This window comes from Rhineura floridana, chromosome 12 (assembly GCF_030035675.1).
Source record: "Rhineura floridana isolate rRhiFlo1 chromosome 12, rRhiFlo1.hap2, whole genome shotgun sequence".
Lineage (NCBI taxonomy): Eukaryota > Metazoa > Chordata > Lepidosauria > Squamata > Rhineuridae > Rhineura > Rhineura floridana.
Genome location: NC_084491.1, coordinates 37,103,392 through 37,126,439, shown reverse-complemented (window position 1 = coordinate 37,126,439; position 23,048 = coordinate 37,103,392). Strand labels below are relative to the sequence as shown.

Sequence of the window (23,048 nt, the reverse complement as noted above, 5' to 3'; positions counted from 1 at the left end):
TTGTACAAAGAAAGGGGAGTTTCTTTGTGTAAAATCTAAATGCTCATGCTCTGAATGTAAATTCTGGGATGCGATCTGATTTTTTTCATTAATTTTTATTTATTTAAATATTTATCACAAGGTGGTAAACAACCTAAAACACAGTATTATAATGAAAACAATAAAAAAGTCAGACACGCTGGCAAAAGAATCTCAGGTCTGAAAGGCCTGTCTGGATAATACAGTTTTTGGACAATGGAAGTGGACTGCCTTCAAGTCGATCCTGACTTATGGCGACCCTACGAATAGGCTTTTCATGGCAAGCGGTATTCAGAGGTGGTTTACCATTGCTTTCCTCTGAGGCTGAGAGGCAGTGACTGGCCCAAGGTCACCCAGGGAGCTGGCTGTGTGGGGATTCAAACCCTGGTCTCCCAGGTCCTAGTCCAATATTCTAACCACTACACCACACTGGCTCTCACAGTTTTTGGAAGACATCTAAAAATGAGCAAGGAATGGCTTCTGCTGAACCTCTGCTAGCAAGGAGCTTCACAAGGCGAGCCTGCCACATGAAGGGTGTCTCTCAGTACTGGTAAATGCCAGCCAAACCTCAGGGGCACACAGAACCGCCAAAAGTGCCCTGTCAGAAGACCTCGGAGATCGAGAAAGAGCATAAGGATCTCAGGTAGTCATTAACCATATTATAGAACAGCTGGTTTCATAGGTCTGAGGACAAGGAGGCAGGCAGCAATTCCTCGCCGGTTCTGTTGTGAAATGTCAGGCAGACACAGACACATTCCTGCTCAGGTAACCCATCCTCACCTGCTTCGCACTTCCCAGACACAGCCGTTAAGTTTTCCTTCCCACAGTAGTGCCCTGGGAGGCAGGGCAAGCAGCTGTCCAGACTCTGGGCCATCGGATCAGGGTTATAATAACCACGGGGGCAGGGAAACTCGGTCGCAAACCTGGTTCCTGAGAGGCACAACAAAAACAGAGGCAGCCCTAACCAAACTACTCAGCAGATGTGTTTTTCACTTAGTTGTTGTGGAGATAGTAAATCTGTATCTGCAGTACAGGCAGGAGCTCACAGGAGCAAAACTGGCTCCATACAATATTATTAATAAAAATAATAATCCCTGTAGTTAGAAAACTAGCATGTCAGGAAGGCTATACTCCCTGACATCCTAGTTTTCTGTGCAGAAGGACTTTGGCTGTCCAGAGGTGCATGCTTTTCTGTAAGCTCCCACTGGTAATCTGAGGTGGTGCTAGGGTGGCCATGTGTCCTATTTTTGGAAGATAGTCCTCTACTCCTGTTTCAAGGAGTCCTCTATCCAGTCCAAGTAAAGATAAAGAACCCTAAGAAAAGAGAGCAACAGAGACATGCCAGTTGCCCATCCCCAGTCAGCAGCACCTGGACAGAAGGAGGAGCAGGCACATAGGTCACCTGGGCACAGTCTTCCCCACTGTGGTGAATTGTACTGTATTTCTATTTAAATTATACTATTTCTACATTTGCATCTATCTATCTATCTATCTATCTATCTATCTATCTATCTATCTATCTATCTATCTATCTATCTATCTATCTATCTATCTATAAATTAGCACATGCAAATTTTATGCAAATCTGTGCCCTCTTTTGATCCCTTTTTTAGTGATGCATTTCCTTTTCTGTGATGCATAAGTGATCAACTTAAGTGGTATATTCTAGACTTCATCTTACCTCCTCTGTAAGAATTATGCTGTTAATTTTTTGAGCTATAATTTTGCAGCTCTCCAAACAATGTTGTTTTGGGAACAGTCAAAACTGAACACAGTCAGAATGGTCCTCAGCCATCCACAATCATGAAAACCATTTTAAATTGCTCAGCCTGGCCACTAAATCCAGCTCTGCTGAAATTGATGGAATGGGACTTCAGATCCAGACCATCAAACTCTTGGCTCAGACAATGTTTCTGGCATCTTGCACTACTAAACTGCTAACAGCAGATGGCGGTCATAAATCTGGATTAATTTTGGAACTCTGCAAATTTGTACATTCATTTCCCAAAGGATATCTGGCTGAGCTCTTACCAAAAACCAAGAAGTAAAAACACTTTTCCAGATAACTTTAAAAACCTTTGTTTCCCCAAAAGGCATCTGAGCAAAGAGACTTCGGCTCTGGCATTTAAGTGTGTTCTGTTTCTGGACTGCAAAATGTCAGTGATGCCAATATTTTGCTCTTGACAGCAATGATAGATCTCACCTTCAGGACAGTAGAAGCCAGGTGGGCATGTGAAGCCACTGAAGCTGGTGGTATTTTCAAGGCAGTAGTAACCAGCTGGGCAGGGGAAGCAACTTGCTTGCCTAGTGAGATTGTTGTACATTCCTGCAAGACAGGGAAGTGGGTGGCTGGTTCCTTCTGGGCAAAAATGGCCAATGGGACAAGGGCCTCCCTGTTCTGGAAACCCTGCAAGAAGGAAGAGTTGAAAATCTATAGTTATGTTTCTAGTCCTCAAGACTTTAGAGGGGGGGGAAACAGAAACCAGTAGGCAAATATAAGCTGCAACCCTCAATTCCTTTTCTTACGTATCAGCATTTTTTTTAAAAGCTCACAGTCTGAGGGGCCAGATACATAGACTTTTGATGGAAAACACCCAGAATGTGGGCAGTGGCCTTCCAAAGGGATAGTCAGAATTTGAACCCCACTTTCTTATCTTCTCTAGAATATTTTCTTTCAATTAAGCAACAGGGAAGGAGAAGAACTTAGGCTGTCACCTGTTTAAGTAAAGAAAATCTTAATTAGACAAATTCATCAAGGACAGGGCTACTAGCCACAATGGCCACATTCTCCCTCCAATGTTGGAGACAGTATGCCTCTGAAAACCATTGCTGGGAATGATAAGTGGAGAGTGCGCTCTTGCACTCAGGGCCTGCTTGCAGGCTTCCCATGGCCATTGTGGGAAACAGGAAGCTAGACTGGATAGATCAGGTGTGGGGAACCTTTGGCCCTCCAGATGTTGCTGAACTACAACTCCCATCATCCCTGGCCATTGGCCATGCTTGCAAGGGCTGATGGGAATTGTAGTTCAGCAACATCTAGAGGGCCAAAGGTTCCCCACACCTGGAATAGGTAGACCTTTGGTCTGATCCTATGGGGCTCTTTGTATATTCTTATAATTAAGAATCAAATTAGTTTGAATCAGTCAATTGATTGATTAAATTTGCATATGACTGAGGTTGCAATCCTGTGCAAACATTTCTGGGACTAAACCCCACTGAACTCAAAGGGACTTACTTCTGAATATTTGTTCAGAAGTAGCAAGTTTGATTTGTTCTGAACAAGCACAGGATTTTTATTAAGGAAAAAAAACATATTTTCTTTGTTTTTAGCCTTTGCATGTATGTCACAATAGGTGATGAGGGATTCCCTCCTGTGAGAGAATGAAAGCAGACTGAGTTTTCTAAGATAAAAAAAATTGTCAGTGGCAGGTATTAAGCACATACATTAAAAATAAGTTTGAAAAAACTTTAAAAATCTGTTGTTCCATTAATGGAATTATTATTAATGGAATTATCATGTGGTTTTTAATCAATTAGCCTAATGAATTCATCTGTTAAAGACTGCAACTCAAGAAAGCATGGGATGTAAATGCAAATTAAATGAAATGCATAAACAACTAAGGCTCCAATCCATAGAATCACAGAACAGTAGAGTTGGAAGGGGCCTATAAGGCCATCAAGTCCAACCCCCTGGTCAACGCAGGAAATATCCAATACACACTTACCTAGGAGTAAGTCCAATTGAACCCAATGCAATTTACTTCTCAGTAGACATGTATTAGATTGCAGCCTAAATTCCCAACAGTGCTGGCCATGGGTTGCAGGATGGAGAACAATTCAGGGCCAACATCTCAAAGCAATGCAGAGCCAACAGCTACTAGCACTTTGTTCAGATGATTCAGCCTTGGTTCAAATCCCACCTTTGCTTTGCAGGGGCATGCAGGGAATCCACATTCTCCAGACACTCAATGGCACACTGACCTGTGGGAGAAGGCAGGGTGGCTCCAGGCAGGCAGTAGTAGCCAGCCGAGCAGGGCCCAGAGGGGGCTGTGAGCCCAGCGGAGAGGCAGTAACGGCCAGGTGGGCATGTTGTGCAGCTGGTCTCAAGGGACAGGTACAATCTGGGGAGATAAAAGGGTTGGGCAACCTCAGGGCAAGCCAGGGACTGTGGGCAGTCACTCCCAAATACCTTCCTTGACACCCCAGAACATGTGGCTTGAGCTGGTAGTTGCAGAAAGCACAATGTTCTGTTGATCTGGAAAAGGCAGAAGTCCTGGCTAGGATGGATAACTCAGTTTCTCATTTGTCCAACCTTCAGTTCAGTTTGCCCCATTCCCGCATCAGTTTGTGGAATTACACTTTAAAAAGTCTGCATGGGAGTTTTGGTATATAAGTGCATTTTTGCAAGCAATTTTGCCTATCATACACATTTTGCAAGCAATTTTCTCCAATGCAATGCAGTTTTTTTATGTCATTTTCACAAATAGATGCATTTTTGCACACACGTTTTTCTCAGAGAACTGCATCACAAAGTTTGGAGAGGTGTGAATTTCAAAGGATCTCTTGGTTTGCTTATTGGTTCAGGAAATGTGAATTAGGAAGGCCTTCATTAAAATGCAGATTTCTCCCCTGTCCTTCGTCCTGGCTCTGTGTTTTTATTATATCTAGCTCAGCCAGTCCAGGGGCTCAGCACTGCCTCTTATTCCTCTCTCCGTTGGAAGAAGCAAAGCCGGCCCTAACATTAAGGAGAGTGTGGCTGTGGCCTTAGGCAACAGGTGATGGGGGGTGAAGACTGGCGATGGAGTGTTGGAAGACAGACTTGTGGGTGCTAAACACTGCATTGTGTCCCCAAAGCTAGCCTGGGAGTCTCAGATCATGCGGTGGAGGAAGCTGTCCCATGGCCAGTGCTGAAGTAAGGTCAATTGCAGGTCCAGCTGGCTTCTGTACATAAAGTTGGAGGACAGCAAACTGCCTTGGGCCAGCCCTGGGAAGCAGGCACTGCCCCCACTACACATAGTCCTCATGGATCATACCTGTCTGAAAAGGTGCCTGCAGGGCATGGTAGAGGTATCCTGGTGCCAGCTGGGCAAAAGTACCCTGATGGGCAGGGACCTCCAGCACTCACGTTGGTAGCTCCGTCTGGGTTTGGAACACTGGAACCTGAAAGAACAACAAGAGAAAGCCAAGCTATGACACATTTGTAAAGTTTAACTGGGACAGCCAAGTGATCCATCTTCTCAATCGTCCCAGAGTGCAGGACACGGAATAATGGGCTCAAGTTGCAGGAAGCCAGATTTCGACTGGACATCAGGAAAAACATTCTAACTGTTAGACCATATGACAATGGAACCAATTACCTAGAGTGGTAGTGGGCTCTCTGACACTGGAGACATTCAAGAGGCAGCTGGACAGCCATCTGTCGGGAATGCTTTGATTTGGATTCCTGCATTGAACAGGGGGTTGGACTGGATGGCCTTACAGGCCCCTTCCAACTCTACTATTCTATGATTCTATGATCCCATTTAGCCCAAAATTCTTATCTCTGATAGGAACCCTCAGATGCTCTGGGGACAGGCTACAGCTTAATGGTAGAGCATGTGCTTTGCATGCAGAGGGTCCCAGGTTCGATCCTCCTGTTACAAGGATCAGAATGCAAGTGATGGTGTACCTGGAGAGCCACTGCCAATACTACACTACACAAATAAATGGTCTGACCTGCTCTAAGCAGCCTCCTATGTTCCTTATCATTAATTCCAAATGCTTTGGGAAGAGAACATTCAATTCTCTTTAAGACTCCCTCACCAAGGGGAACATGCCCTGTTCATTTGAACATGCAATCATTGCAGACAGAGAATTGCTACTACAAGCCATGGTGGAGATTCAGACTCTCCTATCAGTGTTTGCTTATTATTTCCAGATAGCCAGAGATAGGGACAGATATTATGATTAGCTACAACACTTGAAAAATATATGCGTTCCAACTGAGAAAGAGAATCCTGCCTGCCGCACTGGAGAGCTGCTGCCAGTTATTAGAGCAGGCGTGGGGAGCTCAGGCCAGGGGCCCAAATGTGGCCCTCCAGGCCTCTCTATCTGGCCCTTGGAACTCTCCCCAGGCCACACCTCTTCACACCTAAAGTACTTTTGCCTAGATGGAAAGTGTCCTTGCCCCTTGTTCGTCTTGATGTATGTGGGCAGAAACCTCTCACTTGTGTGCAGCTGGAATGGTGTCTACTATATAAAGAATCACATCTGTTGTCCCACCCATTCTGCCTTGACCACACCTACCACTGATATCATCATCATCATCATCATCAGACTTATTAGACTTATTAGTCACTTGTTACCTGAAGGTCTCCAAGTGATTTACAATATTGTTAAAAGCAAAAGTAAACATCCCATACCATAAAAGGCAAATAATAAAACAACAGCTACCCCATACAGCCACAGAAAGCTTCGGCAGCGCCTTAATTCAAATAACATCAAAGTCAATCAGATGCCTGTGGGGGAAAAGATAAGCCTTTATCTGGCCCTGAAAAGATGTCAATGAAGGCACCAGGCAGATCTCCCTGAGGAGCGCATTCCACAGATGGGGAGCCACAACTGAAAAGGCCCTCTCCCTTGTCCCCACACTCTGAGCTTTCCTCAGAGGGGGGACCTGGAGAAGGTCCCCAGAGGAAGATCTAAGGGTCTGGGTAGGTTCCTATTGCAAAAGGCATTCCATGAAACCCCTCCCCACCCCGGAAAGTTGCCAATGAGGAAATGTAGCCCTTAGCCTTGAAACGTTTCCCTATCCATATCTTAGAGGAAGCAGTACTTACTATAAAAATAAAACCTTATTTGCAATATAGATCAGCCCTTAGATTCAGGTTGCAAACTTGAGAGTTTGAAATGGATTTGACCTCCTCTGAATTCATGGTACTGAACTATCTACGAGAGACGACAAAGGAGTATAGACAGGCACAGACAGAACCTATTGATACCTGTATTGCAGAAGAAGCCTGGCAAACAGGGACCAGTGGGAGCAGGTAATCCCCACTCGCCGCAAAACTTCCCTGGGGGGAAACACAAGCAATCAGATATCCAGCGGTGAATAGGTTTCTGTTAAGGCATAACAAAAAGTGATCCCGTCACTGCAAGAGAAAAGGACATCCTTTGGTATCACATCTTGATGGTGATACCCAGCAAGATGAGTCTTGTGCACTTTAAAGAAATTGTGTTGGCAGCCCAGGCACGGGAGAAAGGCACAGGGTGGGGGTGGGGAGTTGGCTTCTGAAGGGGGCACACACAGGGAGCTCTGCAAAAGTTTCCTGCAGAACAAAACAGCCACAGCATCTATTATGTTCTGAGATGGCTCCTTACCTGCAGGACACAGCTGGCATCTCTCTGCTCGGTCGATACCAGGAGATGGGTTGTAACTCCCAGGAGGGCAAGGATGGAGAGTGACTCCAGTCTTCGGTGGGCAGTAAAACCCAGGTGGACACTGGTACCTTACGCCATTTTTACAATAAAGGCCAGCTGGGCATGGGAAACATTCCTCCTGACCTTGAGAAAGAAATGAAAAACTAAGCCACCCCTTTACCTTCCTTATGTGGTACTTTGCGTTGAACCCTCTCCACCTACCCTCCATATGTACATTTTTTCTGGATTAGCTGATGCCAAAATGGCAGGAAGGCTTTCAGTTTGTGATTCACATTTTCTCGGCTCAAAAACATGAGACTTGGGAGCTTGTAGTGTTCACTTCAAACATGAGGCTAGCATAAAAAATGTTAGAATTCTTCTCTGGCTCAGATTCAAATGCTGGTAGCCTTAGGAAAAGTTTGTTTCCCTGGTGCTAGAGAGGGGAGGGGGAGAGACCTCCTTTCCTTGCTTCCTCCCAATTGCAGTTGCTTGTTGCTAGTGATGCTGCAGTGACAGCCCTGTAAGTTGGATCAGAGAAGAAAGGGGAGAGGTTCTGGGAAATCCTTAGGTGGGAGGGCAGAATTATGAGGCGGGCAGGGTAGATTTGGACTGTCTTGAAAATAAGCCCAGCTGTTTTCTCCTTTATCAGGACAACAGCTTGGTTAATTCTGAGCCAATCTAATTTGAGCTGAAGGAAACTTGCCTGCTTCTGTTGACTAGAGCTGGGCTGATATACTGGCCCATTCCCCCCCCCCAGCAGTTTGGGTGTGTATGTGAAAAGAAACTAGCCACGAAATTAGAAAGAGAGAAATATTGCAAGGGGAGGGGTTGGATGTGAGGGAAGGGTTTGGCTTACCTTCTTCTACTTTTAAGCATTGGTAAAAGCCTTGCATGGAAGCACAGCAGAGTCAGGGGGTTCAACGCACATCGCAGAACTGACTGCACAATGTTTTTTTCCCCCCAAGTTTTGACACCTGGAAAAACAACCTTGCAAGCAAGGCTAGCAAAACCCTTTCCCCCACCCACATCCCAAAAGCATTGCATTACTTCTTTGGTCCCCCCCCCCAACCAGCCCGTGAGCAGAATTTTTCTCCCTCACCTTTGGGGAAGAACAAAGGGTCCCCTGAAAATGGGGAGGAAAATTCGGCTTGACAAATCCTACAAGCCACACCTGAAAGACATCTCCCCTCCCCCCCACTCCTGACCTGTTATTGGGCTGTATTCCCCATCTTGGCACAGAGATGGCATTGCTGAGCCTGAAAGGCAGAAGTGGTTTTCGGGGCAGAGGTCTCCAGTGACCCTGTCCACTGGCCTCGCGGTTCTTGTCCCGCCCCTGCAATAAAAGCCTAAAAGCAGAGAGCAAGTGAGTGATACTAAACAATTTCACAATGCAGAAAGAAACAGAAGAGAATCCCTTCAGAAAGTACCAAGCACAGAATGGCCCGGTTTGTGCATAACAAAAGCCAAACTATGGCTCAGCAAGAATGAGCAAATGGGCAGGTACCCAGCGTGAAAATCGTGTTTGTTTTGCTCCTCCTCTGGTGTTGCTGCAATACGTGGAGTTAGTCATGGTCTGGCTTAGTATTATGCATGAACCTGGCCTTGTGGTTTGTCTTGCAATCACAACCATAAGCTGTAACCAATGGTTTGGCTTGGCACAAGGGAAGGGAACCTCAGGCCCAGGGGCCAAATGCAGTCCTTCAGGCCTCTTTATTTGGCCCTCAGAACTGTCCCCAGGCCACACCCCTCCCTGGGCTATATCCTTCATAAGCCCTACTCTGCACCCTCATTGAGTGCTTTTGCCATGTTTGAATGTGTCCTTGAGGTAGGACGAATGCCTCTTGCCCGCCTGACGGAAATGGAGAGATGTGAATCTGTGTAGCAACCTCTGGTATTGCAGGGCTGTCATGTAGCCTACTGTACAACAGTGAAAGCTGCCCCGCTGGCATGTGGCCCCCAGAAGGTTGCTCAGGAGGGAATGTGGCCCTTGGGCTGAAAAAAGGTGCCTCACTCCTGCCTTAGCATTATGTGCAGAGAAGGCCAGCTGCCTTATCCTGAGTCAGGCCATTGGTCCATCTAGCACAGTACTGTCCACCGTGGCTGACAGTGGCTCTTCTGCATTTCAGGCCAGGGTCTCTCCCAGCCCCACCTGGAGATGCCAGGGATTGAACCAGGGACCTCCTGCATGCATGGCAGATGCTCCACCACCGAGCTACGACCCTTCTCCTACTGAATCCCCCATTACATATGGATGCATTTAAATAAAACAGGAAGTAGATGAACATACAGTAGGCCTCAGTGCTTGACTTTTCCTCTAGGAAAGGGGCATTATTATGGGACTCCCCTTTCAATGAGCAATCAAAGAAACTTTCCCAAGCGACTTTTAAGAAAGCCACCCCGATTTTTCTCTCACCTGGAGCACATGGACCTGTTGGGGAAACACGGCCTGGACTGCTACAGAAAAATCCAGGTGGACAAGGAAGGCACCAGCTGGAATCCCGGCCTCCTTTCTGCTCGTTCCATGTCCCAACTGGGCAAGGCCTTTCCCTGGCCTGCCTTGTACCAGCCGGACAGTAGTGCCCCGCAGGACAAGGACCGCCAAAGGGGAGTCCAGCCTTGGAAAAGAGAAAGAGGGCAGCTGTAGTGTAAGGTACATGCAATCGTCAAGATTTGTGGGGACCATTTAAGCCTTAAGTCAGGGGCAGCCCAACGCAGCAGCCAAAGGCAGGGCACTGCAGTCAAGCACTTAGGCTCAAATAAAAAAACCTCCCCTAGAAGCAACCGGTTTGCCAAGGCCTAGTTGCATTCTCCTTGGCTCAGAGGCTTTTATAAAATGGAAATGGGCTGCCTTCAAGTCGATCCCGATTTATGGCTACCCTATGAATAGGGTTTTCATGGTAAGCAGTATTCAGAGAGGGCTTACCATTGCCTCCCTCTGAGGCTAGTCCTCCCCAGCTGGCTAGGGCCTGCTCAGCTTGCCACAGCTGCACAAGGCAGCCACTTCCTTGCCCGCAACTGCCAGCTGGGGGGCAACTGGGCTCCTTCGGACTATGCAGCTTGCCCACGGCTGCACAGGTGGCAGGGCACGTAACCCCTGAGCCACTCCCTGTGGGGTGATCTTTAGCTGGCCCTTGACACCCAGGAGACATGAGTGGGGGTTTGAACTCACAGACTCTGGACTCCTAGCCAGGCTCTCCTCCCCACTGTGCTATAAAGTCACTATTTAATTCCAGACCTTGTAGTAAACAACCAGATGTCTTCCCTGCCCCCTGAATTGTTTCCTGTTTTGTATGTTACACCACATCCATTAGGTAGATCCAAATGATCTGGACCTGCTCCCTTCCAGAGAATGATTTTGAACTAATATTCTGAGACTTGGACCTATGTAACTTCTGATCATAGCTTTGACTTCTCCTCAACACTCAGTCACACCTCTCTCGTTTTTGTTGGCTTAGACAGACCTACTGGCTTTAACCTGGTATGAGAGACTAACAAGAATTGACGCCTGATTTTTCTTTTCTCTTCCCCCTCTATCCATTTGTCCTTTCGTGCCATGTCTTTCACATTGTGAGGTTGCAGGCAGGGACTGTCTTGTTCTAATTGACTGTACAGAAGCTCCTCTGGGAGCCTTTTTGCCTGAAGAGTGGCGTTCAAATGCTCCAGATAAATAATAAAATAAAAATAAACCCTGGCTTAAAAATGTGTGGATTGATCCCCTTGCTTCTCTCATCTCTCAGGTCTGCACAGAGACACAAGTATTGGCTTTGCCCCTTGAACCATGGTTGCAAACTTGATAGAAAAGTGGGAGGTGGGACACCAGTACTGGACTTACCGGGGAGGCGCTACTGGATCCTTCGAGACAATAATATCCTGGTTGGCAAGGTCCTTCCGGCATTGCCAGGCCAGATTTGCTGCAGTACATGCCTGCTGGACAAAGCTTGCAGGTGCTTATTCCGGTGCCACCCAAGATGTCCGAGTAAGTGCCCTGAAGAAAATGGGGGGGGGGGGGAAGCCAGGTACACTAAGAACAACATAATATCTCAAAGGTGAAGAGAAACACTACAAGGCACAGCATCTCTCTCCCCAGCTTCCCATGTCAGATTACGAAAGGCTTTTGAAACCACCGTTTGTTTCTTGGGTTCTGGCTTTATGGATCCCAGCAGGAGAAAATAATTAGGCTGCCTTAACTGCAGATGCAAGCACCACTTTCTCATTCCCTGGGTGTCAGGCCCAGGATGTGACTCAGGAACCAGACCAACAGCTGTAGTTAATTCGTGTTTTATTAGGGTAATGTCCAAACAAAGACTGCGTTTTCTCATGAAGCAATACAGGGATACAGGTCCTGCGGCATTGGAGAAAGTTGACAGAGCAAGGGACTTCTTCCCGCCTGTTCTTTAAGAAGGGGCCAAACGGGCGCGCAATCTTTCGCTCCTCCTTAACTGCCCCTCAGGTACTGCCCGCCTTCCCCCCCTTCTCTCCTGTCTTTTCAGCTGTCTGCGTGTGCGCGGTGAGGGGGGAAGCATCACCCCCTCCTCTTCTGAAGTTTCCGATTCCAGGATGGGGGATAGGGGAGGGGCTGATGGTAAACTGCCTCCCTGCTTTTCGGCTGTGAGCAGCCCTCCCTCTTTCCCCTCTTGCTCTGAGCCTGAAAGAGGGGGAGGCGTGAGAATGTCCAGGGAGGGCTCAGGCTCCCCGTCACTAAGCGACCTTATCACTGGCAGTTCCTCTGTTTCGTCTTCGCTCCAAAGGGGAGAAGTTCCTCCCCCTTCCCTCTGCCATCCATCCGAATACTCTTCTCCCAACTCTCCGGGATCCAGCTCCCCGGGATTGGGACCCCAGCTCTGCCTTCCGACACCATCCCCCCTCCCAGGCTGTGCCCCCCTCCCCTTGTCTGGCTTGGGACGGTGGGGAAAACGTTGATGGAAAAGTTTTACCAATTCTGGAGCATGCACATCAGCTGCATCTTCCCATGATCTGTCAGCCACCCCATAGCCTTTCCAGTGAATCAAGTACTGCAGCTTGTGGCGTCTGATCCTGGAATCTAAGATCTCCTCAACTTCAAACTCAAGCTGCTCATTTACCAGAAGTGGAGCTCCGGGAGGTTCCTCCGGACGTAACTCACTGGGAGGGGCGGCTTTCGTTAAGAGGGATCGATGGAACACAGGATGTATTTTAAACGTGTCAGGCAGCTTCAGTCGGTACGCCACGGGATTGATTTGAGTTTCTATTTCGAAAGGACCCACCCTCTTGTCTTGTAATTTTCTACATTTGCCCGGCATCTGGAGGAAGCGGGTGGACAGCCATACCTGGTCTCCCGGTTGAAGGGGGGGGGCCCTCCTTCCTGTGCAGGTCAGCAACTCGCTTGTACTCCGTTTTGGCTTCGTTTAACTGCTGTTTCAGTGTCTGTTGCGCTGCTTGCAATTCCTTAAGGAAGTTCTCAGCTGCCGGTACCAGCATTCCTTCTGAGCTGCTTGGAAAGACTTTAGGATGGAATCCATAATTAGTGAAGAACGGGGTTTGTTGAGTGCTGGAGTGTAGAGAATTGTTGTAGGCTAACTCTGCAAAATGCAAATATGATACCCAGTTAGTCTGTTGATAGGACACATAACTTCGTAAATATCTTTCCAAAACGGCGTTCAAGCGTTCCGTCTGCCCATCTGTCTGGGGGTGATGGGCGGAGGAGAGTTTTAATTCCGTCTGCAACTGTTTCCACATTGCTCTCCAAAATTTGGCTGTGAACTGAGTTCCTCGGTCTGAGACTACGCTGTTTGGCAATCCATGCAGCCGGTAGACTTCTTTTATGAATAACTTGGCCGTTTCTTTAGCCTCTAAGGCCCCTGCACAAGGAAGAAAGTGTGCCATTTTGGTAAGTAGATCCACCACTACTAAGATGGCTGTCATTCCTTGGGACTTGGGTAGATCAGTTATAAAATCCATGGAGAGGTCCTTCCAGGGTTCGTGTGGGACAGGCAACGGTTGTAACAGTCCTACTGGTGTCCCTGTTTGTGTTTTTGTCCGCAGACAGACAGAGCAGGACTTTACATAACTCTCAATATCCCGACGCATTTTAGGCCACCAGAAGTCCTTGGCCACGTTCTGAATGGTCTTGTAAATCCCAAAGTGTCCCGCTGTGATGGAATCATGACACTGGCGGAGCATTCTGAGCCTTAATTCCCCTTCTGGCACATATCTGGCGGTTTTGAACCATAACAGTCCATTTCTCCAGTGAAAGGTTACTTCTGAGTCTTGACCTTGTCCCGTCTCCTGCTGATATTTTAGCATGTCTGCATCTTCTTGTTGTGCCTTTTTGAGTTCCTCTTCCCATGAAGGCTGGCATACTCCCAACGTTAATTTCTCTGGCGGGATTACGTACTGAGGCTGGTCCTCGGATTCACTTTCTTTGTATTGTGGCTGTCTGGATAAGGCATCCGCTCTCTGGTTTTTGGCTTGGGCATGGTAAGTAATCTGGAAGTTAAACCTAGTGAAGAACTGGGACCATCTTATCTGTCTCTGGTTCAGCTTTCTGGCGGTTTGGAGGCTTTCAAGATTCTTGTGGTCGGAGCGCACTTCAATTCGATGAGAGGTCCCCTCTAGGTATTGTCTCCAGTTTTCAAAAGAGTCCTTGATGGCCAGCAGCTCCTTCTCCCAAACTGTGTAGTTCTTCTCTGCAGGCTTTAACTTCCAAGAGAAGTACGCACAGGGGTGCAGCTCCTTCCCTTCTTGGTCTAATTGTAGCAGGACCCCCCCGATGGCAAAATCTGAAGCATCTGCTTCCACTACGAAAGGGCGGTTCGGATCAGCAAAGCGCAGAATGGGCTCAGTAGCAAACCTTCTCTTCAGCTCCTCAAAGGCCTCGGTGGCGTTCTCTGTCCATTGAAACTTCTTCTTCCCCCTTAAACAGTCAGTCAGAGGAGCTGTTAATTTGGAAAACCCTGGAATGAACTTTCTGTAATAATTGGCAAACCCCAAAAACCGTTGTACATCCTTTTTGGTGACAGGTTGGCCCCAGTCCAATATGCAGCTTACTTTCCCTGGGTCCATCTCCACACCTTCCGCTGAGATTCGATATCCAAGGAAGTCTAGAGACTTGAGGTCAAATCCACATTTCTCTAATTTAGCATACAGGTGATTTTCTCTCAGTCTCTTCAACACCGTCTTCACATGCTGGTCGTGGTCTTCCTGGTTCTTTGAGAACACCAGGATATCATCTAAGTAACAGATTACATACGAGTCCAACAAGTCTCTAAACACGTCGTTCATGAATTTTTGAAAAATTCCTGGACTTCCACAAAGCCCGAACGGCATGACCAGGTATTCATACTGTCCGTAAGCGGTCAAGAATCCTGTTTTCCATTCATCTCCCTCCTTCATTCTGATCAGATTGTACGCTCCTCTCAAATCCAACTTCGTGAAGATTTTTGCAGAGCGCAGTCGGTCCAGCAACTCTGAGATCAGGGGCAGCGGGTAGCTGTTGGGGATGGTGATCTGGTTCAATGCGCGATAGTCATTACAGGGTCTGAGTCCCCCCCCTTCTTTTTCACAAACAATAGTGGCGCTCCAGCAGGGAATTGTGAGGGGCGTATGAATCCTCGCCTCAGGTTTTTATCCAGGAATTCCTTCAGGGCCTCCCTCTCATTCTCTGTGAGAGAGTAGATTCTCCCTGATGGGATGCTGGCTCCTGGCACTAGATCAATCGCACAGTCGTAAGGGTGGTGGGGGGGTAAAGTCTCTGCCTCTTTTTCATCAAGCACATCTTTGAATTCTTCATACTTTGGCGACAGGGTCACTTGCTCGATCTTTTGCACTGCCCCCGCTAGGGTGTTCTTGATCCCTTCAGGTTGACAGTTCTCCTGGCAATACTGTGAGGTGAACCACACCACCGCCTCCTTCCAACTTATTTTGGGTTCATGCTTTGCTAGCCAGGGCATTCCCAGAATCACCTCAAAGTTCGAGAGATCTGACACATATAGCGAAATGAACTCTTCGTGCCCAGGGATTTGAAGTTTCACTTCCTCTGTGGCTTGTGTCACCCCTCCTGACTTCAGGGGTCTCCCATCGATAGTCTCCACAGCTAGGGGAGCGTCCAGTTTCCACCGGGAAATTCCATGACGCTTGACTAACTTTGCATCAATAAAATTTGTGGAGGCTCCACTGTCAATTAAGGCAGTGGAATTAAACACCACTCCTCTGGAAGTTGTAATCCGAATAGGCAAGACCAACACCCCCTTTGTGGGAGGTTGGATCGTTGGGGGGCCTTTATACAACGCTGCCCCCAGTCCACCGGCCTGCACGTGGACTGGGTGTTCTAGTTTCCTGACAGCTCAGCTTTCCCCCCTTTCAGTCCACAGTCTCTGGCCACATGGCCCGGCTTTGAACAAGAAAAGCATAAACGTTCCCGGCGTCGTCTTTCCTTTTCTTCTTCCGACAGTCTTGGCCTAGCCCCTCCCTGTCCCTCAGTTGCATTACCTGCCATCCCTGCAGTGGGAAGGGTCTTGTTGTGGGATGCCGAGGCTGAGTATCTCGGGACCTCCTGCTTCCTTTCCAGGCGCCTTCCTTCCATCCGGTGATCTATCTGTAGGCATAGCCGGATGAGCCCTGGTAGGTCAGCGGGGGGGGGAGGTCCTGGCCAACTCATCCAGGATTTCAGCATTTAATCCACTCCGGTACATAAACATCAGGGTGGCGTCATTGTAACTAGTTTCCTGGGACAGAATTTTAAAAGCATTAGTGTACTCGGAAACAGTCCCTTTAGCTTGCTTCAGAGCACCTAGTTGCCGCGCTACTGTTTCAGCCCTTTGCGGGTCTTGAAACATCTCGGTCATCTCCTGTATAAATCCTCTGTACCTTCCTAAGACAGTATCCTTTCTCACGAGATACGGAGTCACCCATTTTGCAGCTTCTCCCTCCAGGAGGCTAATCACGAAAGCTACTTTAGCCCCATCGTCTGGAAATTCCGTGTGCCTGACATCCAGATATAACTCACATTGAGCCACGAAGGTTGCCAACTGATCACTTAGTCCCGCGTATTTTGGGGGCAATCCAATGGGAACCTTTACTACGGCAGCTGGAGGGGCTGTTCGCATCTGGTCTATCGTGGCCTTCAAGGTTTGATTATCCATCTTCAGCGCCTTGACTGCTGCTAGCAGGGCTTGAACATCCGTCTGCAAATCAGCTACCTTAGTCCTCAAGAGTTCCACTTCTTCCGTCTCAGAAGTGGGGTTCGTCCCCCCCGCTGCTCCCTTTGACATCTTGTCCCAGTCAAGTGAAGAGAGCGTTGAGGGTGATTTAGGTGGCTCTGTCAAGCTGTCAGGCCCAGGATGTGACTCAGGAACCAGACCAACGGCTGTAGTTAATTCGTGTTTTATTAGGGTAATGTCCAAACAAAGACTGCGTTTTCTCATGAAGCAATACAGAGATACAGGTCCTGTGGCATTGGGAGAAAGTTGACAGAGCAAGGGACTTCTTCCCGCCTGTTCTTTAAGAAGGGGCCAAACGGGCGCACAATCTTTCGCTCCTCCTTAACTGCCCCTCAGGTACTGCCCGCCTTCCCCCCCTTCTCTCCTGTCTTTTCAGCTGTCTGCGTGTGCGCGGTGAGGGGGGAAGCATCCCCCCCTCCTCTTCTGAAGTTTCCGATTCCAGGATGGGGGATAGGGGAGGGGCTGATGGTAAACTGCCTCCCCGCTTTTCGGCTGTGAGCAGCCCTCCCTCTTTCCCCTCTTGCTCTGAGCCTGAAAGAGGGGGAGGCGTGAGAATGTCCAGGGAGGGCTCAGGCTCCCCGTTGCTAAGCGACCTTATCACTGGCAGTTCCTCTGTTTCGTCTTCGCTTCAAAAGGGGGAAGTTCCTCCCCCTTCCCTCTGCCATCCATCCGAATACTCTTCTCCCAACTCTCCGGGATCCAGCTCCCCGGGATTGGGACCCCAGCTCTGCCTTCCGACACTGGGACACTTCTTTAAAAAAGAAAAAAAGGGCGGGCTTTTGGCCTACTTCCCATGGAGATGGTAAACCTAGGTCTGGGCTGTACCTCAGACTGCAGGTGTGTGCATAGCGTGACATCATGCAGAAGTAAAAACAACCCTCGTTTTATCTCAGAAGCAGGCTAAATATTTGCTCTAGGAATTTGTTGACTTTTCTGCATCCTAAGCATTCAGAGTAGCCCGGTTTTAAGAGAAGCAAATGTGGCGGGCTTGCATAGCTGCTTTTGCTGCAGCCAGACAGAAACGCTACTATCCAGTTTCAAAAGTAGCTTGTCTCTTCAGAAGTGGGAACTGCTGTGGTGTAAACAGGAAACAAATTTTTGGATCCACATGCAGTCCTTTTCTTCAAGCATGAGCCCCCTTTGTTTTTTTTGCCCCTTTTGGACATAAATTTCCCCTGAGTGTCTAGATTCTGATTGGATTTCCAGCACTCATTATTTGCTGTAGCTCTGGAGTCAAAGATGAAATTTAGATATTGAAATGTCTGAGTTTAACAGTCATGCCCCCCCCACAAGAATCCAGGGAACTGTAGCTTATTAAGAGAGCTGAGAGTTGTTCAGAGACCCCTACTCCCCTCACAGAGCTGTAATTCCCAGAGTTCTTTGGGAAGAAGGATTGATTGTTAAACCATTCTAGAAACTGTAGCTCTGTGAGCAGAATAGGGGTCTCTAACACTCTCAGCACTCTAACAAGCTACAGTTCCAAAGATTCTTTGGAGGGAGGCCATCACTGTTAAAGTGGTATAATAGTGCTTTAAATGTATGGCACCGAAGTGGCCTGAGAAACCTGTCACAACTCTAGAACATCTTACCGTTGGGCAAAGAACAGGCAGAGTAGTCTGAGCTGGACAGTAATATCCTTTGGGACAAGTCAAGGGTTCCACCAGGCCAGTGCGATTGCAAAACATCCCTGCTGGACATTTCCTGCAGGTAGGCTGGGCTAGATCCTAGAAAGGGGAGGGATGGTGGGAAAAGTCACACTTGTGCTTCAGCTGTGAAGTGTGAGTTAGGTAGGTTCCAAATGTATTTCACTCCTATCCCTAGCTGAAAATGAGAGCTGAAAAACTTAAAGTTTGTCCCCACTAGGGATTAAAAGATTTCTCAATTTCAGTTCTCTCAGTTTCTCAATTTTCTAATCTTAAACTCAGTTCTCCATATTTCTGCTGCAATTTGTACTTTTTAAAAAAATCCTCATGAAAATTCCCCAGCATTTCAGTGCAAATTTCTCCTAATAAAAACCTTTTTGTAGGCTGTTTTGACTAATGTACACATTTTTGCAAGCCATTTTGTCATATGGTATAGTTTTGCATGTTATTTGCACTCATATCTTCTTTCTTATGCACACATCCCCCTGATATATGGAATTTTGCAAACATTGCTTGGTTGGCAAACTGCATCGCAAAATTCGGGTAAGTGCAAATTTCAAAGGATAGCTGTGTTTTGGTTCTCATATTGTTTTGGAAAGTGCGGATTTGATAGATTCGCTTTAAATATGAACTGAATCAAAATTCTCATCCACTCCTAGTCTCCACCCCCACCAAGACTCAGTGATTCTCTAGAGGGGTGGAAGAGATGAAACTCCACTGTTGTGCATCTCTAGGGTGGGTTGACTTGGCTTGTAGCCACTTAAACTATCAGCAGCTACTGTAAAGACACAGGGAAAATCAGGGAGATGTTAAGGAGTGCCAAGTGGCAGGGAATAAATGCATTACACAGTCAAGCAATTACAGGGTTTTTTTAAAAAAAAACTGATTAATCATCTGTGTTTTAAGTGATTAAACAGTCAATTAATTGATTACAAATACGTATATCTTTATAAGTGTCTTCTTGAGATATTGAAGCAGGACTCAATTTACAACTTAATAATCAAATGGCATTACTATCTCTTAGGGGTCGATATTTATTTATAAATAGAAGTATTTATGTATTGCTCCCTTGCAAAGGATCAGGGTGGTGTACAACAACATGTTTGTTGTTGTTATATGTCTTCAAGTTGATTATGACTTATGGCGACATATATATATCCATAGGGTTTTCATGGGAAGAGGTTAGAAACCTTTAAAAGCAATTCAGAACAATCACTACAATGACTGACTCCTCAAGAAAGCTTTAGACAATTGCATAGGCCTGTCAGCATGAAAAAGTCTTGAAGAATGCCTGAAAGTCAAGAGCGAGGATGCTCCGCTGGAAGATGTTTCACAGCATTGGAAAGACAACACAAAGTGCCCAACTTCTGTTTGGGGCCAGTTGGGCCTCTATAATACAGGGGACAACTAACAGCACTTTTCTGGATGATTAGGCCACTGCTGGTAAATTAGGACGGAAATGTGGTTCATCAGAAAAAGGCTCGGTGGGCTGCATGAGACTCACAGGCCAGCAGTCCATCGCCTCATGTGTTGGGCCATTTTTACTATGTTGCTTCTCATTCATTAGTAGAGCAACACACCAGAACAGCCTTAAATTTGCAGTCCCACTGGCTAAAATTTGCCTTCGCCTATTCATCAACTAATTTTTTAGTCTGTTCGTTTAGTGATCAAACTAATTAAAACTTGGCGCTCCTGAAAAGCAAAGCAGCAGTAAAGACATGCCCTGGTTGTTGTTGGTTTTTTGGATCCTGGCTCTTCATCGGTTTTGTTTGATGCAGACCTGTCTGATTGTTGCTGGGCTTTAAGGCAAGGGGTGGGGATAGACCATCCACTGACCTGGGCACTGAACTTTATTGTGGTTGACCTAGCAGGGGGGGAACTGAAACCTGCTGTGGCCTGTTTGAGAAAGCGGACAGAGAAATGCTTTTCTCTCTCTTTATCATCATACTAGAACTCAGGGACATCCAATGAAGCTGAATGTTAGACAATGCAGGACAGACAAAAGAAAGTACTTCACACAGTGCATAATTAAACTATGGAATTTGTTCCCTCATAAAACTACAATTGCCAGAGTTCTCTGGGAAGAGGGACTGACTGTTCAACCATTCTGGGAATTGTATCTCTGTGAGGGGAATAGGAGTCTCCTAACAGCTCTCAGGACCTTTCACAAACTACACTTCCCAGGATTCTTTGGAGGAAGCCATGACTGTTTAAAGTGGAATAAGAGTGAAATAAATGTATGGTGTGAATGTGGCCTGTATCAGAACAACTCTGGTTTTGCTTACCGGCTGGAAACTCCCTGGAGGGCAGGGCTCTGGTTGGCTAGCCCCTTCCAGTGCATAATGACCTTCCTTTGCCATCATTTGAGTGGCTGTTTTAGCACCACCAATACAGAAGTAGCCAGGTTTGCAATGCCCAGTGGGAGCTTGTGTGTTTGTCCCATCGCAGTAAAGCCTAGTATGAGAAGAGAAAATGTGTCCTACACATTGGAAACACTCTCATTCACCACCCACTGAGATCATCTGCTAAGGCCCTTCTCTGGGTGCCCCCAACATCTGACAGTGTGGGGCCTTCTTGGTGGTTGAACCCTGCTCATGGAGCTCCCTTCCCAGAGAGATTCACCTGACACCTTCTCTGGTATCTTTCTGTGACCAGGGAAAGGATGTTTTGTTCCCACAGGCCTTTAAAAGTGTTTTAATCTTCTGAGATCCCAGGGCAGCTTACAACAATTTAAAGATACAATATTAAAATCAATTTAAAACAAATGACAGTCATATATGACAGACAGGACAGACAGACAGACGGACAGATGTAATTGTGGTTAACGAAACAGAGGTTTTTATTGTTCTACCAAAACATTTCGGCTTCATCAGCTACTAACATACAAATGCTGTTACCAAGGTGGCAGTTATAGAGCTTTGAGGATGGAATGCTCAATATACGTGTATATATATATTTAGGTGATTAATGGAATCCTTATAGGGATCCAGAGCAAGCTGTTCAGCACTGGGGCAGAGGCACCTCTGCTCAAACTCAACTCCTTCCAGCCAGCACATCCGGGGATTAAGATTGCTTTGTTAAAGTATTTCTCTAGTCTGTATCCACAAACCATTGATATCCTGCATGCCATCTGGGGTTCAGCCTGGCCCAGATGCCTCTAGCCATTGCATATCACAGTGTTGTTATTACATAGATGAGCTACTCTCTCACACAGGACAAAGAACTCACCCGGGTGGACAATCCAAGCATTGATTTAGGTTTTTCAGTCCACTGGTGTTGCTATAGGTTCCAGGAGGGCAGAGGGTGGGTACGGATGATCCAAGGGGACAGTAGGCCCCAGGGGGGCAAATATTCCCAGTGACTCCATCTGTGGGCAGCTGAATTTGGGGGATGGAAGAAACAAAAATGATTTTGGGGAGGTACAATCAGTGCAAAACTAACTGTAGCACCAATTCTACGGGGAAGCTGATAAAAGCACTTTATATGGTCATTTATTAATGTATATACTTCTTATTGACAAAAAAAGCTTCTAAGCAGTGCAGAAAGTATAAAAAAGTTACACAAGCATTAAAATATGCAACCCATAGTTAAAATACAAATAAAACAATGCCACGAAAACAATGCAGCAACTAAAACAGGAGACTCAGATGGAGAGTACAAAGGAGTGCCTACGTAAACAGAATATATGAAGAGGCTGGCTGCTGGATCAGGCCACTGGTTGTCTAGTCCAGCATCCTGTTCTGACAGAGCCAGCTAGATGCCACAAGAAGCCCACAAGCAGGACCTGAGTGCAACAGCACTTTCTGCAGCTATGATTCCAAGCAACTGGCATTCAGAGGCAGAGCTAGTACCCACTGCACCTTCAAAAGCCAACAGAATGCCATTACAGATGGGGTCTCTTGTATTTCAGCCAGGGTCGCTCTATGATGAGTGATGCTAGACCACTAGCATCTTCTCTAGGAAGCTCCTCCTCCTATTTCTAGATATATATGGTGATTGTGATCACTCAGAGGCAAGGAGACAGAATTCTGCACATCCTCAGAGGCTCTCCTGTTCATACTCTGGGAGACTGGTATTGAGGTCACCTGGTGAGGAAAAGCAGCATACAAATATACTAAATAAATAAAATAAAATATTGAAAATAGCTTCTAAGGCCATTGTGCCTCAGTACCTTCCTATCAGAATCATCCACTGGATCAGATCTCCTTGGAGAAACAGACCTAAAATGGCAGGGGTGGGGAATCTCAGGACCAGCAGCCAAATGCGGCCCCTCCAGGCTTCCCTGTCTGGCCCCCAGGACTCTCCCAGGCCACACCCATCACCAGACCTGCTTTGCACCCTCCTCCAGTGCTTTTGCTTGGCTAGTGTGTTTCCTTAAACTCTGCCTTGCCTGGGAGGAGAATGGAGCGATTGTGTGTGTGTGCAGAGAAACTGCTGACTTTTGCATTGCTGGAATGTCATTTCCTGTACAAAGGTGATCGAATGTGGTCCTCAACTGAAAGGGCTTCAGTAGGGGAAGGTGCCATAGCTCAGTGGTGGAGCATCTGCTTTTTGCACAAAAAGTCCCAGGTTCAATCCCCGGCATTTCCAGGTAGGGCTGGGAGAGACCCCTGCCTGAAACTGTGCAGGACCTCTGCCAGTCAAGATGGACCAACAGTCTGACACTGTATAAGGCAGCTTCCTATGTTCTCCACCCTTGACCTATGGTGTTTAAGTACTACCTTGGAAGATGCCCAATTTGAGGAGGCTGCAAATTGAGAGGACCCAACGCATCCTGACTGGTTCCACCTCC

At 47.0% G+C, this 23,048-nt stretch overlaps 1 protein-coding gene across 1 annotated transcript in view; it reads right to left on the bottom strand.

Moving 5' to 3' along the window:
- Positions 1-23,048, bottom strand: part of LOC133368774 (neurogenic locus notch homolog protein 4-like) — a 188,892-nt gene that overhangs the window by 50,732 nt on the left and 115,112 nt on the right. Inside the window, exons 2-6 of the mRNA XM_061593388.1 lie at positions 9,830-10,031; positions 5,144-5,178; positions 4,000-4,139; positions 2,222-2,344; positions 799-948 (exon numbers count right to left, since the gene is read on the bottom strand). Coding sequence (XP_061449372.1) covers positions 799-948; positions 2,222-2,344; positions 4,000-4,139; positions 5,144-5,178; positions 9,830-10,031 — 650 coding nt within the window. The remainder of the gene's footprint in view (positions 1-798; positions 949-2,221; positions 2,345-3,999; positions 4,140-5,143; positions 5,179-9,829; positions 10,032-23,048) is intronic.